Genomic DNA, 14,718 nt, shown 5'->3' with positions numbered 1-14,718 from the left:
CTTCTGTAGAGCAGACTGAAGAATATGGAATATCTAATCAGAGGATGACACAACTTGGTTTACAGTTTTGTTCCTCTCTCTCTATTGAATTTTGATTTTCCATTTCAGTGGACTCTTCCCAATAGCATTCAAATGTGCCTTATGTCATTCATCTTTACTTCACCATCTTTTTCTTTACCACTTTTTCTATCCTAGGCATTTGTCTCAAAAACGTTAACTATGTATGCTTTCTGTAATTCTATTAACTTCTCATCCTTTTAATCTATCTCATCTATCAGCTTTCATCTTACCATTCCCTTTAAATTGTCCTTTTGATCTAATGAGCCATTCTTAAACTCCTTTACTACTTGACATTCAGCAATGTCGGCCACAGTGACCTTCTGGAAACACTCTCTTTTCTTGGCTTCTGTGACACCGTGTTCCTCTGATTTTCCTTTTACTTTTTTTGGCCCTTCCCTCTATAACTCCTATATGCTGACACCTTCCTTTTCTTGAAATTAAATTTTGAAATTACTTAAGGATTAACTCTGGCCTTTTATCTGATATCACCATCTTTCTCTTCTCATGTACATGCATGCATACACACCACTTTTAATACCACTTATGTGCTAATGACTCCCAATTTCTTTCTTTCCCCAGGCCTCTCTGCAGAGCTTCAGACTCACATATCCAGCTATGTATTTAAAACAATTTTTAAGCACAATCAGAACTGACCTCTAGACCTATGCTCCGAATATGATGCTCATCCCATCTTCTTCAACTCAGTGAAGGCCGTCTTCATCCACCAAGTGCACATTCCATAACTAAGAGTTTGGCCTAATGTATCTTGAATGTTTCTTTTTCTCCATCTCTGTTGTTACCAATCTAGTTGAATTTTCTTTCATTGATACTACTGTCAAGTCTCTAATTGATTTTCTTTTCACTTTTGTCTTTCTAATTTAGAGTCGGCTTTGAAAGATGTAAATTTCCATCGAACTGGTAATTATATGTGAATGTAAATGTAATTTTTCATATGTATATATTTAACATGTATATACTATATATTTCATATATTTATGTCAAAAATAGAAATATCTTTTAGTTCATTTTGCTCACGCTTCCTTAAATAATATAAAAATTTTGTTAGAAGTACTTGGTTAAATATATCTCATTTTCTGACACTTTGCTTGAATATTAATATTAAAGAATAATTTTTAGAAGATAGCATCACTGAATTATTGAACTGGATTAGTTCTACAATCATATTTTATGAGTTGGGATGGAAATTATTAGACATCTAGTCTACCAGAGTATATAAAAAATGAGAAAACTCAGAGAAGTTAAGTGGCTTACTCAAGGAAAGATAATTTATTAATAATAGAGTTGGGATGGAAATAAAATATTCTGACTTTTAATCCAATGTTCTTTCTTACAAGATCTTTAAATGCCAGCATAATTACTAGTTATCTAGTATTGACAGTGAAATTAAGACCAACCAAATTCAGGGAATTTATTTGGAGGTTAAATATGACTTTCCAAAACAGAGGATAAGTATCAGGTAGACACTTTCAGATTTATAGGCCTATCCTCTTAAATATACATAATTAAGATGGAAATATATAAATATATGTGTGTGTATGTATGTATATACCTACACATATTTGCTGGAAAGGCATTTAAAGCTTTTAAATCTCTCCTGATTTTATCACTTCATTTTACAGAAGGAAAATTTAGACTTATGGAGACTAACCAAACCCAGATTGCATATCTGTCTGAATTATGTCCTCTTCACTCCACTAATGAAAAGGTAGCTGAATAACATGTCAGACTTGAACGAAGCAAAAAACAAAACAAAACAAAACAGAAAACACTTTGTTCTTACTTTTCTTCTTAATTTCTGATTTAGAAAAATTTTCCTCTCTAGTGTCATATTTAACAAGTATTCAAATAACAAATCCTAATAACTTGATGTCTATTTCACATAATTTCTTCAACAGGAGAAATGGAGATTTTTAAAAATTGATATTTTGGTTTAACTTTAAAGAAAGCTATAATGGAAACTAAAACTTCAAGTAGTTTCATATGTATTATATTGACAGTTTTCTCTAAGTTTCCTGGTCTTATGACTCGTTGTTTCATTATTAAAACTGTGCCAGTGTATGCACAGGGCTTAGAAATTTTTTAATGCTCACATGTATTAAGTGAAAAACCAGAATGTAAATTTGTATAAAAAGTATAAATACCACTATATATGGCCTTTTTCTTTCTTTATATACTCTACTCTTCTTAGTTTTCTACAATGAAGATGTGTTAGTTCTGTAATTAGCATAATTGGGAGAAATTTTTTTTTTTTTTTTTTTTAAGACACGGGTGTTGGTCTTGCTCTGTCCACCAGGCTGGAAGCTGGTGTGCATTTGCACGATAAAAGCTCACTGTAGCCTTGAACTCCTGAGCTCTAGTGATCCTCCCATCTCAGCCTCCCAAAGTGCTGAGACTACAGGCACGCACCATCATGCCCAGTAATTTATTTTACTTTATTTTTTGTAGAGATGAGGCCTCACTATGTTGCCCAGGCTTGTCTTGGACTCCTGGCCTTAACCAATCCTCCTGCTTCAGCCTCCCAAAGTGCTGGGATTACAGGCGTGAGCCATCACATGTAGGAAGAAATTCTATAAACTACAAAATGTATTTAGAAGGCAGATTTCAATAATCCAATCTATCCTTGCTAAGAAGGACAGAAGTACTCAGTTTTTCTACGGAGAATTTGTTCTTAGCCACTTGAAAGGGAAGGTGCCTAGAGACAGGAAGAAGAGAGCTACTTTCATGTTAAAAACAAAATAAAGAAGAGGTTTTAAATGTTGAATTATTAAACTCCTAAATCTATATCTTCATTGTCTTCTATATAAAAGTGACTAGTCTCTATTCATGACCTAAAAAATATTCTAAAAAGATAATTTTTAAGGTCACAATGATCAATAAATATTTAGAAACTCAATGGACAATAATAAAACCAATGGGATTATGAACTAGAATTGATCAATGCAAACACATGAAAACAAATACATTTCACTTCAGAGGTTTATTTTATTGCTTTCTTGGAACTACAATTAATTTAAAAGATGATTTAAGATAATTTACTTATGCAAATGAAATATTGATTGAAGAAATAATTACAGTTGGTGGGAAAATTGCCATGTTGACATTGGATATTCATATATCATTGTAATTTTAAAAATTATTATTTTTCAGTGATAGAAACTGAACTTAAACTAAGATTGGATAAGCACTTACAATAAAGCTAGGCAAAATTTTAGGTCATCGAATAGATGAGTAACTGAATGAATTAGTTAACAAAATCAAATATATTCTCCTAGAAGGCTTATAAGACATTTATTTATTCGTTTATCACATGAGGACCTAATTTATTACTGAGGACCTAATCTATGGGAGGTGCAAAGAAGAATGAAACGTTGTGTCTGCCTGTGATGCACATTGCTTAACATGAATACTAAGAAAAATAGTCATCTGTTTCTGTTCCTGTCCCCCTCACTGCAAGGTGATCTCTTTGGGGTTCTAGTACTGTTTCACACATATCACTTCTTAGAGTCAGTATCATCAATGAATATATTCAATCTGAACAGCTGGCCAAAAATACATCTGGAGGAAAAAGTTGATGTGTGTCATATGAGAACTACAAATAAAATTCAATGATTATTCACAGGAAAGATTGCATAAGGTGGGAATAGGGAGGAGAAATGTGCTTGGCTAGAGGATTAGCAGGTATTTAAGAAGCTAAGCAGTATAATTTAGGATGTCTAACAATGCCATTTATGTAATAGTCTACTTCTACTATATAAACACTAAAACCCTTTCAAGTCCTAATACAATATTCTAGCTCCTCCTTCCTCTCAAGCAGATTTTGACATGTGTATGTCTGGTCTTGGAATAATGTGCCCTCTGAGAACACAGTAAAAACAGAAATGAGTCTTTCAGAAGCCACACAGGCCCAATTTTCCATAGTGTAATGAAGTCGCAACGTCACGGCCATTTCTCCACTTCGGCAGGGGAAGCCAAGACTGCTTTTTGCTCACTGACCTATAGCTGAGGGTCAGTCTTTGAATGTGGACACACTGCCAAGCTAGCTGGGAGTTGCCAGGATTACACAAACCAGAGTTGCAAATGGGGGTTGTGTTGATTTAAGAGAAAAGGCCACAGAAGCCACATCTTTCTTACTTCCTGTGTAATATCCTCTGCTCTGAAATTTTGAAGAAGTTTCTAGAACTACTCATAAGAACATTTCTCTTTTTGGGTACACCTCCTAGCTGACCGAAATTTATGAACAATAGGAAATTTAAGAGCCAGTATGCAAATTAATTTTTATTAAGTATCTATTGGATTCTTAGCAAGAAGACGAGCTATGGATGGAAAATTACACAGTAAAAAAAAAAAAAGTTTTTATCTAGTATTTATAATTTCAAATCCACAAGAAATGTTAAGAAAACCTAGAGTAAGAACCTGCCCTTGTGTGCGGACGAATGATTGTTCTGCTTTGAAAATCTGCTCTGTGACTAGCCATGTGAACTTGAGTGAGCCACTTCACCTCTCTGCACTTCAGCCCTTCATCTTTAAATTGAAGGATTGGATCATAGGAATTCATTGTTCCTCACATGTCCTTGGGGACATTTGACTAGATAAGTGTCTTCTTTTGTTACTTTACATAAATTCTTGTGCCTTAGAAAAAATATCAAGGAAAAAGTGGGAATGACCTACTGTTAATCACAGATGATCAGAGTCTGAAGAAATATTCTCTAGTCCAACATTTTACTTTAAAAATGTGGAAACGGAAATGCAGAAATATGAGTTTAGAGGCCTAAGAGCACAGTCGGTGGTAGATCCAATTCCTGCCATCCAGTTCTCTTGCTTCTGTTTCTAATTAAGGCATTTCATAATCCTCCCAAATGTATAGCTTTATTTTCATCTGAAAGTCCTTTTTGTATTGACTGAGGTTCATTTGTTTGTTTCCCACAGCTCTTTGACATTTAACTAGTCATTAAGAACTTAGATAGCATGCGAAATAGCAAGGGCAGAGCTCAATAAATCTTTTTTAGGGAACAGAAGTAATACTTAAATCACAACTTTCCGTCACCTCTTCCGCCTACCTGGCACAATTTAGACATCTCTTAGACAAAAAGAAAAAAAAATAGTTGAAAAGAAAACTATTATAAAAACTTAGATGTTAATAACATGTTACTAATATTGGGGGAGAGAGAGCTATAAATAAAGATATCAAAACTTTCGTATTTGGCCGGGCGCAGTGGCTCAAGCCTGTAATCCCAGCACTTTGGGAGGCCGAGGCGGGTGGATCACCTGAGGTCGGGAGTTCGAGACCGGCCTGACCAACATGGGAAACCCCGTCTCTACTAAAAATACAAAATTAGCTGGGCCTGGTGGCACATGCTTATAATCCCAGCTACTAGGAAGGCTGAGGCAGGAGAATTGCTTGAACCTGGGAGGCGGAGGTTGCGGTGAGCCGAGATGGTGCCATTGCACTCCAGCCTGGGCAATAAGAGTGAAACTCTGCCTCGAAAAAAAAAAAAAAAAAAACAACTCTCATATTCATACCTACATAAAGAAAGATGATTTACCAAGAGTAGTTATTTGTCACAAAATTACGATTACATTTTGGGAAACAATAGTCAAATAAGTTGCAAACATTAGCTTGTCGTGTTCCGAAACCATCTAGAACAAGAACTACAAATAGGACTTATAGTTGTTTCATATCAATAATGCTATAATACTTGGCGATGTACGTGAATATCCTGGAAATTTGCCAGACCTTCTAAACCATGTCCTTTCCATGAACCTCGGTTTAGCAATATCTGAACAAGGAAAAGAAGGCAGTTGATGTGATTTTAATATCATAAGGGACTGCTGGCACACAGAGAGACTTTTTTAAAAACGGTTTTATTATATTTCATTCGATGGACTATAATCCAATTAATTAATTGATTTCCTGTTATCACACACTCATACTGTTTCCAAGTTCTCTCTTTTTTTTAGCAATGCTACAATGATGTACACTTCTCTCAGAAACATGAGATAGCACCTATTTCCCCCAAACCAGAAGATAATGCTTTTTAACATTATAAATTTTTTCCTATGTCTGGAAAAGTTGCTAAATTTTATGGAAAATTTTTTATATAACTACATATCCTTCTTTAAAGGAAATGCTTTATGGTCCTTCCGGTTCAGAAAACCACTCAATAAGGACAAGTCTCTTTTTATATTCTTTAGAGAGTCTTCTATGTGGCAGCTGAAAACAAATGTAATAAAGAACCATAGAAAACAGTGCTTGTGGCATTAACATGATTGGAAAAGAGATGGGAAATCCACTTCAATAGTTATATCAGGGAAGAAAAGTCTCACCATTTCATCAACAGTAGGTTCAGCTTGTCTTTGATAATGAAATGGACTCCAGCATTCAGTGGTCACCTTCGAAATTAGAAAAGGAAAAAGAGACAACTAATGTTAACATTCTTTAAAAAACAAAACAAAACAAAACTCCACAAAGCTACCAAACTAATTGGGAAAGGATTCATTGTCTTAATTAGAAATAATTATCTTGTTATCAAAGTACACTGATTAATGTTTCATCAGTGACTTCATCTGCATATATACACATATATAGACAAATATGGAATATGTGTAGGTATATACAGTATACACACATTATATATCCATATATGTGTGTGTGATATGTGTATGTGTCTATGTGTATTAGATTCACTCCTCAGCCCTCACATAGGGGAATCCCAATCCATGATCTCACATTTAGAAGAGTTGGTGGAAAGAGGGGATCAGGAAAGTTTTGTGAAACAGCCCACTGTAATTTCTTAGTGCTCTACATTAAGTATATAATGGGCATCCGTTTTAGAAACGCTGATTGAGTTTAAACTCAAACCAAATATACATTTGGAGTAATATCTCAAGTTATAGTGTGGGATATCTTTTATTACATTTGGCGCCTGTCAGTGTAACCTTCTTACTCTCAGCTTCTACTCCTTTTGAAAACTTTATGTACCTGATATCAAACAATTTCTACCTAGGGCACTTCAGGACTGCAGCAAAGGGCATTTGATGGAGTCTATAAAAGGTAATAAAAGGGTGCTGTGGTCTGAACATTTGTGTTGCTCCCAAATTCATATACTGGAATGTAATACGCAAAGTGATAGTGTATTTGTCCATTTTCACATTGCTGTAAAGAAATACCTAAGAAGGCCGGGCGCGGTGGCTCAAGCCTGTAATCCCAGCACTTTGGGAGGCCGAGACGGGCGGATCACGAGGTCAGGAGATCGAGACCATCCTGGCTAACACGGTGAAACCCCGTCTCTACTAAAAAATACAAAAAACTAGCCGGGCGAAGTGGCGGGCGCCTGTAGTCCCAGCTACTCGGGAGGCTGAGCCAGGAGAATGGCTAAATCCGGGAGGCGGAGCTTGCAGTGAGCTGAGATCCGGCCACTGCACTCCAGCCTGGGTGACAGAGCGAGACTCTGTCTCAAAAAAAAATAAATAAATAAAAAAAATAAATACCTAAGACTGGGTAATTTACAAAGAAAAGAAGTTGAATTTGCACACAGTTCTACAGGCTGTACAAGAAACATAGTGGCTTCTGCCTTGGGGGAGGCCTCAGGAAGCCTCCAATCACCGTGGAAGGCAAAGGGGGAGCAGACATTCTTACGTGTCAGGAGCAAGAGCAAAAGAATGAAGGGGGAGATGCTACACACTTTTAAACAACAGCTCTCATGAGAACTCACTTATTATCATGAAAACAGCACCAATAGGGTAATGCTAAACCATTCATGAGAAATCCAATCCCATGATCTAATCACCTCCTACCAGGCCCCACCTCCAACACTGGGAATCACAATTCAACAGGAATTTGGGCAGGAACACTTATCCAAATTATATCAGATAGTATCAAGGGGTGGGACTTTTGGGGAAGTAACTAAGCCATAACGTTTTTGCCCTCATGAACGGAATTAGAGCCCTTATAGAAGAGGTTGAGGGGAGTTGCCTTGCTCCCTTTTTGAAGCAGACACTGAATCAGCTGGTGCCTTGTCTTGGACTTTTCAGCCTCTAGAGCTGTGAGAAATACATTTCTGTTGTTTACAAATTATCCAGCCTAAGGTACTTTGCTATAGCTGCCTGCAAGAACTAAGACAAAGTGATTTCAAATTTTATTCTGAGGGGAGTCTGCAATGAGATTAAGAAGAATGTAGAGACAGGGCAATATGAATATTCATTAAACATCTTGAGGGAGTATGCTCCTTTATTTAAATATTTATGACAATCACAAGAAGTTTTATTATCACTATTTTACACATCTGGAAATTGAAGCACAGAGAGTTTAAGCAGCAAGTTTAAAGTCCAGTGTTTTTACTCATATAAAGGTAAGGCAAGTTTGGTTTCCATAAAGTCTAAACCCCAGCAGAATTCTGTAGTTCTAGCTCATAAAATATAGCCAAAGAACAAGAGTTTTGAAGCAGAAAACTGACAAAGTAGCTGAAGTGACTGAAACAAGTGCCAAGCGGTTGGATTTTATTTTTGCCACAGTGTGTAGCCTGCGGATTCTTAAAGGACTGGGCCCATATGTTCAGGTTTGTTACATTTTAAGGATGCTACCTAGTACCCAGGGCTTGACACAGTATATAAGAGTGCATTTACTAGCCATTTTCTGGGTTGCAAAATTCCTTTTTAAAAATGAGTGAGAATGATGCTAAGGAATACCAAATAAGTCCTCTCAACCTTTTAGGGCAATCCAAAAAGAAAACACCCATACATATGTGGAGTTCATTCATAAAAATCATTTGTTAGAATCAAGTATTTCCTCTTTTTAAAATAAAAGTTAAATGTAGAGTTGCTTAAACTCTTTTTTTTAAAAGTGAAAGTATACTTATCATAAATGCAGTATAACTTTGGATAAGAAAATGAGAAAATCCAATATGATCTTAATTTTATTTCACCAGAAACAAGAGATTTGGATTCCATGTTAACATCCTATGTTTCTTTAATACCAACAGAAGCCACTCTTGAAAGTCATTTACTGTTAAAGAGAGGAGATTAGATTTTTTTTTTCAAGATAACAAAATACAGCCCTATATTCTTTCTACCTGCAAAATAAGTTATAATCTTGCCCTTTGGAAGCAGGAAACTTCTCCATCTATAACCTCAAACTAGTAGAGTTCTAATGGTTTTAAAATATGCTCACAAATTCTTTTACAGAAGAGGTCTTCAGAAGGTGGATCATAATACTGCCCCCCCACCCTTAGTGTGAGCTGGATTTAGTGAGTTGCTTCTAACACACAGAATAAAATGGAAGTAATGATGTTTAACTTCTGAAATTAGGTCTTAAAAGGAATTGTGGCCTCTTCTTGTTCTGTGTCTTAGATGCTCACTCTGGGGAAACCAAATGACATTCTATGAAGACACTCAGCCTCATGGATAGACCAAAGTGGCAAGGGACCTATCCCTGCAGTCAACTCCCATCAAAAAACTGAGGTCACCTGCCTACAGCCATGAGAGGGAGTTAGCAACAAACCTTTCAGCCCCAGTCAAGCCTTCAGATAACACCTTGAGAGACACTAACCACCTGCGATTATAAACACATGAGAGACTCTAAGCTAGAAATGCCCAGCTATACCACTTCCCAACTCCTGACCCACAGGGACTATGAAAAAATTTTTTTGTTTGTTTTAAGCCCCTAAATTTTAAAGTAATTTGTTATGCATCAATAGATATATAATACGATAGTTAAAAGTCATACAATGGATAAGAAAGTGCTTGAAATAAGAAACATTGATCAAGACACAATATCATTATTTCATCATAATATAGTCACTTCATACATAGACTATCATTTGGTTGACACTGTCATTTTGAACTCTTTTTGTTTGTTTGTTTTCTACCTTTTAGATTGTTCACACTTTTGTTTAGAACTGCCTCAAATCTGTCTGATAAAACCTAGTGAAAGACCTGTCTCTCCTGCTTGTTAATATATGACAGCATAACCTCAAATTATTTATCCAGTGACCCAGTGTTGTGACCTCGGTTAAGCTCATGAAAAATTGGTCTCGTTTTGTCCATTCTACGTGCATTTCCCAAAAATTGTGTGCTATGTTGGATATAGTTTTAATTCTGTATATAGCCAATGGGATGTGTATAGCTAATATTTTATTTGTTAGTAATCCAATTTTCATCTTAAGGATTAAATGACTAACTCTAAATGCTGTTTACACTACATGAGAGCTGAAGGAGACTAGTCTAGTTTGTGCAATAAGAGGTGAGTCTAGACACTGTTTAACTGTGGGCACAGTTTTGTCTGATTGCTTACATAGAGCAGAGTTCAGCATTAGCAAAAGTGACTGTTTTAAAAATAAGGTATCAGGAAGGTACTCAGCTTTGAGGAAGAGAATAACCAACAGTGGTTGCTTAAACAAGTATGGGGCTTATGTTTCTGTAAAATAGAAGTGCAGACATAGAGTTTCCAACCTGGGTGCAGCTTCTCAAGGATATCCTCAGTGAATCAGGCTCTTTGCATGTGCCTGCTCCACTGTCTTTCATGTCTGCCTTTGCCTCACGGCTGGAAGACAGCTGCTGATTTACCAGGTATTACATCCAGCTCCAGGCAGGAAAGAGAGCAAAAAACAAAGCTTTGTCCTTATAAGACTCTGTCTTATTTTTTATTTTCCAGAAAAAGAAAGTCCTCCTCAGGAATTTCTGACTGTATTTCATTGGCCAGAACTGGATTCCATGACCACCCCTAACTACCGGGTAGGCTGAGAATTCAAATGCTGAAAATTGCAGTCTCCATAGTGAAAGACATGAAGAAAGAAATTGATTGAAATGGGTTAATTAATTCAATTAGCAACACTTTTTCTCAGTGAAGGAGCTCAGAAAGAAAATGTTTTGGTTCAGTCCTGGGTAGGGATGCTGGACAGCGCTTAATATCACCAGCACTGAAGGTAATAAATATTATCTCTCTTTTCTATCATGAATATGAATGATACTCTGAAGGCTGAATGCAACCTAGGAATTTACGTGAGAAATGAGGCATGCAACACTTTTGAAAATATATTAGCCCAAAGTCTGTATTACTGCATATTTTATTCCCCTTTTAATATGCTACAAAAGGTTTGAGCCATCAACTGAATGCTGCCAGAGAAGAACAAACAAGTACAAGAATGCAAAAATAAATGCTGGGAGTCAAGTTTTCACAAGATGTTCTTTATGGTTGGTATGATCACAGTGCTAAGCAGACCAATTTGCTTCCAGCTCTATTCCATAAGCCTGGTTCTCCAGGAAGTTTATCCCAGGCTATCTATGCAGAAATGTACATGGGGCAAAGTGGGTACTGGAGAAAGCATTCCCTGAACTCCTTCTCTTGCCCCTGCTATCTGATTCTTTGTAACTTCTTCCATGCCTGAGATCTTCTCTTCTATTTTGAGAACATGAAGGAAACATGCTTGCTTAAGTACATTCTGATTAGGAATTAAATATTTAATTCTGATCATTTTTAGTGTCTGAAATATATTTTGCATGCATAGTCAAATGATAATTATAACTATAAAATGTTTTACATTCTACAAACTTTATCCCATGTTACTAATATTCAGGAAATGATCATAGGAAAATATTTACACTAGGATACTGTTCAATATTTTAACTGTTTCTATTTATACATAGTTTTAAGAAATTCTACAATGAATTTATATCATCTCCATAATAGGGAACAAAAATCGACTTCACTTTTTCCAGGAGGCTGTTGTCTTCCAAGACCATAATTAAACCAAGTTTGGGTTTATAGAGTTAAAATCATGAGATATCCCATCTGTGAACACGTATTCATGGCTATAATTTGGATGTTTGTTGTCTCCAAACTTCATGTTGAAATTTGACCCTCAATATTGGATGTGGGGTGATATGGTTTCATTGTGTCCTCACAAAAACTTTCATCTTGAATTATAATACCTATAATTCCCACATGCAAGGGCGGGATCAGGTGGAGGTAACTGGATCATGGAGGCAGTTTCCCCCATGCTCCTCTTGTAACAATGAGTGACTCTCACAGGATCTGATGGTTTTATAAGCATCTGGCATTGCCCCTGCTCGCACTCACTTTGTCCTGCCACCCTGTGAAGAAGGTGCCTTCTTCTCCTTTGCCTTCCACCATGGTTGTAAGTTTCCTGAGGCCTCCCCAGCAATGGGGAACTGTGTCAATTAAACCTCTTTCCTTTATAAATTACCCGGCCTTGGGTATTTCTTCACAGCGTTGTGAGAGCGGACTAATACATGGGGCCTAATGGCAGGTGTTTGGGTTATGGGGCTGGATCCCTCTACAATAGATTAATGTTCTCCCTCAATGGTGAGTTCTCACTCTATTAGTTCTTGTGAGAGCCGGTTGTTTCAAAGAGCTTGGCACGTACCTCCCCCTGCCTTGCTTCCTCTTTTGCCATGGAATCTCTGGGCCCCCTTCACCTTCAGCCATGAGTGGAAGCAGCCTGAGACCTTCACCAAATGCAGATGCCCAATCTTTAAATTTTCAGCCATCATAATTGCAGCCCAAATAAACCTTTTTCTTTATAAACTACCCGGTCTTAGGTATTTCTTTATTTTGTGTTTATTATTGTTTCTTTATTTTGTGTTGTATTATTGCAACACAAAATGGACTAAGACACTCACCAACTCTCTTGAATTCAAGAGTTTCATGGTTTATGTAGTGAACATTGTCACATAAAAATACCACTTCCTAGGCTCCAGTCATGACGATCCAGGTGAACAGGAATATGGCACCAAAAGTCTGCCTTTTTAAGTAATACTCCCGTTGAGTCTGATACAGACAGTTCCCAGGTAGGCTTGGAAAAACACTTATCTGATAGTCATTTGTTCACTGATGGAAGGCCAAATTTCATGCCATAGTCCACTCTTATGCCCACTGACAAGCCACTTTGCTACTCACACCAGCTTCTCCATTTGACAGTGGTTCACTGTCTTCCCCATCTTTCAACAGATAAATTGCATCTCCTTCTCCTCAGTCACAAGGAGTTAATACATTAATATTTTGCATAATACTCCTTGTTAAACTATTCTGTCATATAGATAAGTGTTTCTTAGTTAAATTCAATTGAATGTCTACTGTGAATAAAATTTAGATAAGACCAGTGCCTCCTCCCAAATGAGGATTTTTAGATTAGATGGCTCCTGCTTGTCTGCCACTAGGTATGAATTCCTTCGGTTTTTAGTGATACACTACATGGCACAATTGAATGGTTACCATTTGGAAGCACCATTTCTTGGCCAATTTTAACCTTCAGAAGAATTGTTCTTAGGGTAAAGATTTATCTTTAACCATTTTCTTCAAAGAACTTTCTATGTTACTTTCTTCTTTCCAAGAAACGGGTCTATTTTTCTACTAAAAACCTACAGAAGGATTTCTCTTGGCACAAGGCATGCCTAGGGAGCTATTCCAGTAAACCAGCTGTTATTTTTCTCCTGGCTATCAGACAAAGCTTCACTTAGATATTATATCTGAGGTCTCATCTGAATTTAGGAAAATGAGACTGCTTGTTTCAGAGATAATCTTCCAGCTGTGCTTGTGCAAGTCTCATTAAGTCCTTGAAAGAGTAAGAGGAGAAGGAGGGTGAGGGAGAAGGGGAGAAAAGAGGAGGAGCAATGACAACAAATGAATTTTTAAAAGTATGTCTTAACTATCAGACATAGAACTACAGTGTTTTAATGACATGTCTCACTGAATCCCATGAAAGTTCTGAGATATTTTTTATAGATGTATTTTACAGATAATAAAAACCAAGGCAGAGAGAGTCTAAGTAAATTGCACAATGCCACATAGCTACTAACAGTCAAAGCAAGATTCAAAGTGAGCTCTGTCTGATATCAGAGCTCTCATCCATGCACTGTGGGAGAACCCACTGGGAGACAGTACTCGGGCAATGTGTTACCACGTCTTGTAGCATAGGCCTATCACTCTGGTAGCATCAGAGCAGCCAGCAGAAACTGTAGTGGATCAAAATCACAACCTACCATCCAATTTATTGGAGGGTCTCCAATAGCCTCAGGAATCAGGCTGGATTTAGGAATGTGAGGCCCCCTTACTCACCAAATCAACACTTTACAATTCATATGCTATGTACCTTCTATCTACTGCACCAAAGAAGTTCAGTTCTAAATTTCTAATGAAACTATCAGAATGATTAAAGAGAACCTCATGGCTGTCAGAAAAAATATCAAAAGTCAGTCCGATGCCTGAATTGGCCTTGTTGACTCATATATCCTCTCTTTTTACAGGGCGAAGAGCAAGTATTTGGCTATTGATTAATGTTACGTTACAATTGTTAGTGAGGCCAAACATTCAGACAGTTTTAATTGTCCAAACTCCTGGGCTAATTAATGCAATTTTGAAAGGGATTGGTCAGGACTCACAGTTTATGTTTTTATATAAGTGTTTAGCATAGGTCTTGACAGAGAACATCCCAGTATATTAATTTAATATTCCCAGAGTTACTTATCAAAAGGCTGTACAATATGATGTTTTGCAAAATCAAAGTAGTTTATTATCTTGTCATCATCGAATTTTTTTCATTTATATTTCAGTTCACAGGGACATAAGCATATCAGTTACAAGACAACCCTATAATAACTAAATACAAAATAGCTACAAGGCTG

At 36.7% G+C, this 14,718-nt stretch overlaps 1 protein-coding gene across 1 annotated transcript in view; it reads right to left on the bottom strand.

Annotated features, from left to right (window-relative positions):
* SAMSN1 (SAM domain, SH3 domain and nuclear localization signals 1) overlaps positions 1-14,718 on the bottom strand; it is a 168,035-nt gene that overhangs the window by 104,118 nt on the left and 49,199 nt on the right. Inside the window, exon 7 of the mRNA XM_015133115.3 lies at positions 6,406-6,471. Within this exon, the coding sequence (XP_014988601.3) occupies positions 6,406-6,471 (66 nt within the window). The remainder of the gene's footprint in view (positions 1-6,405; positions 6,472-14,718) is intronic.

This window comes from Macaca mulatta, chromosome 3 (assembly GCF_049350105.2).
Source record: "Macaca mulatta isolate MMU2019108-1 chromosome 3, T2T-MMU8v2.0, whole genome shotgun sequence".
NCBI lineage: Eukaryota > Metazoa > Chordata > Mammalia > Primates > Cercopithecidae > Macaca > Macaca mulatta.
The sequence above is the reverse complement of the archived record's forward strand: the minus strand, read 5'-3'. Positions and strand labels throughout refer to the sequence as shown.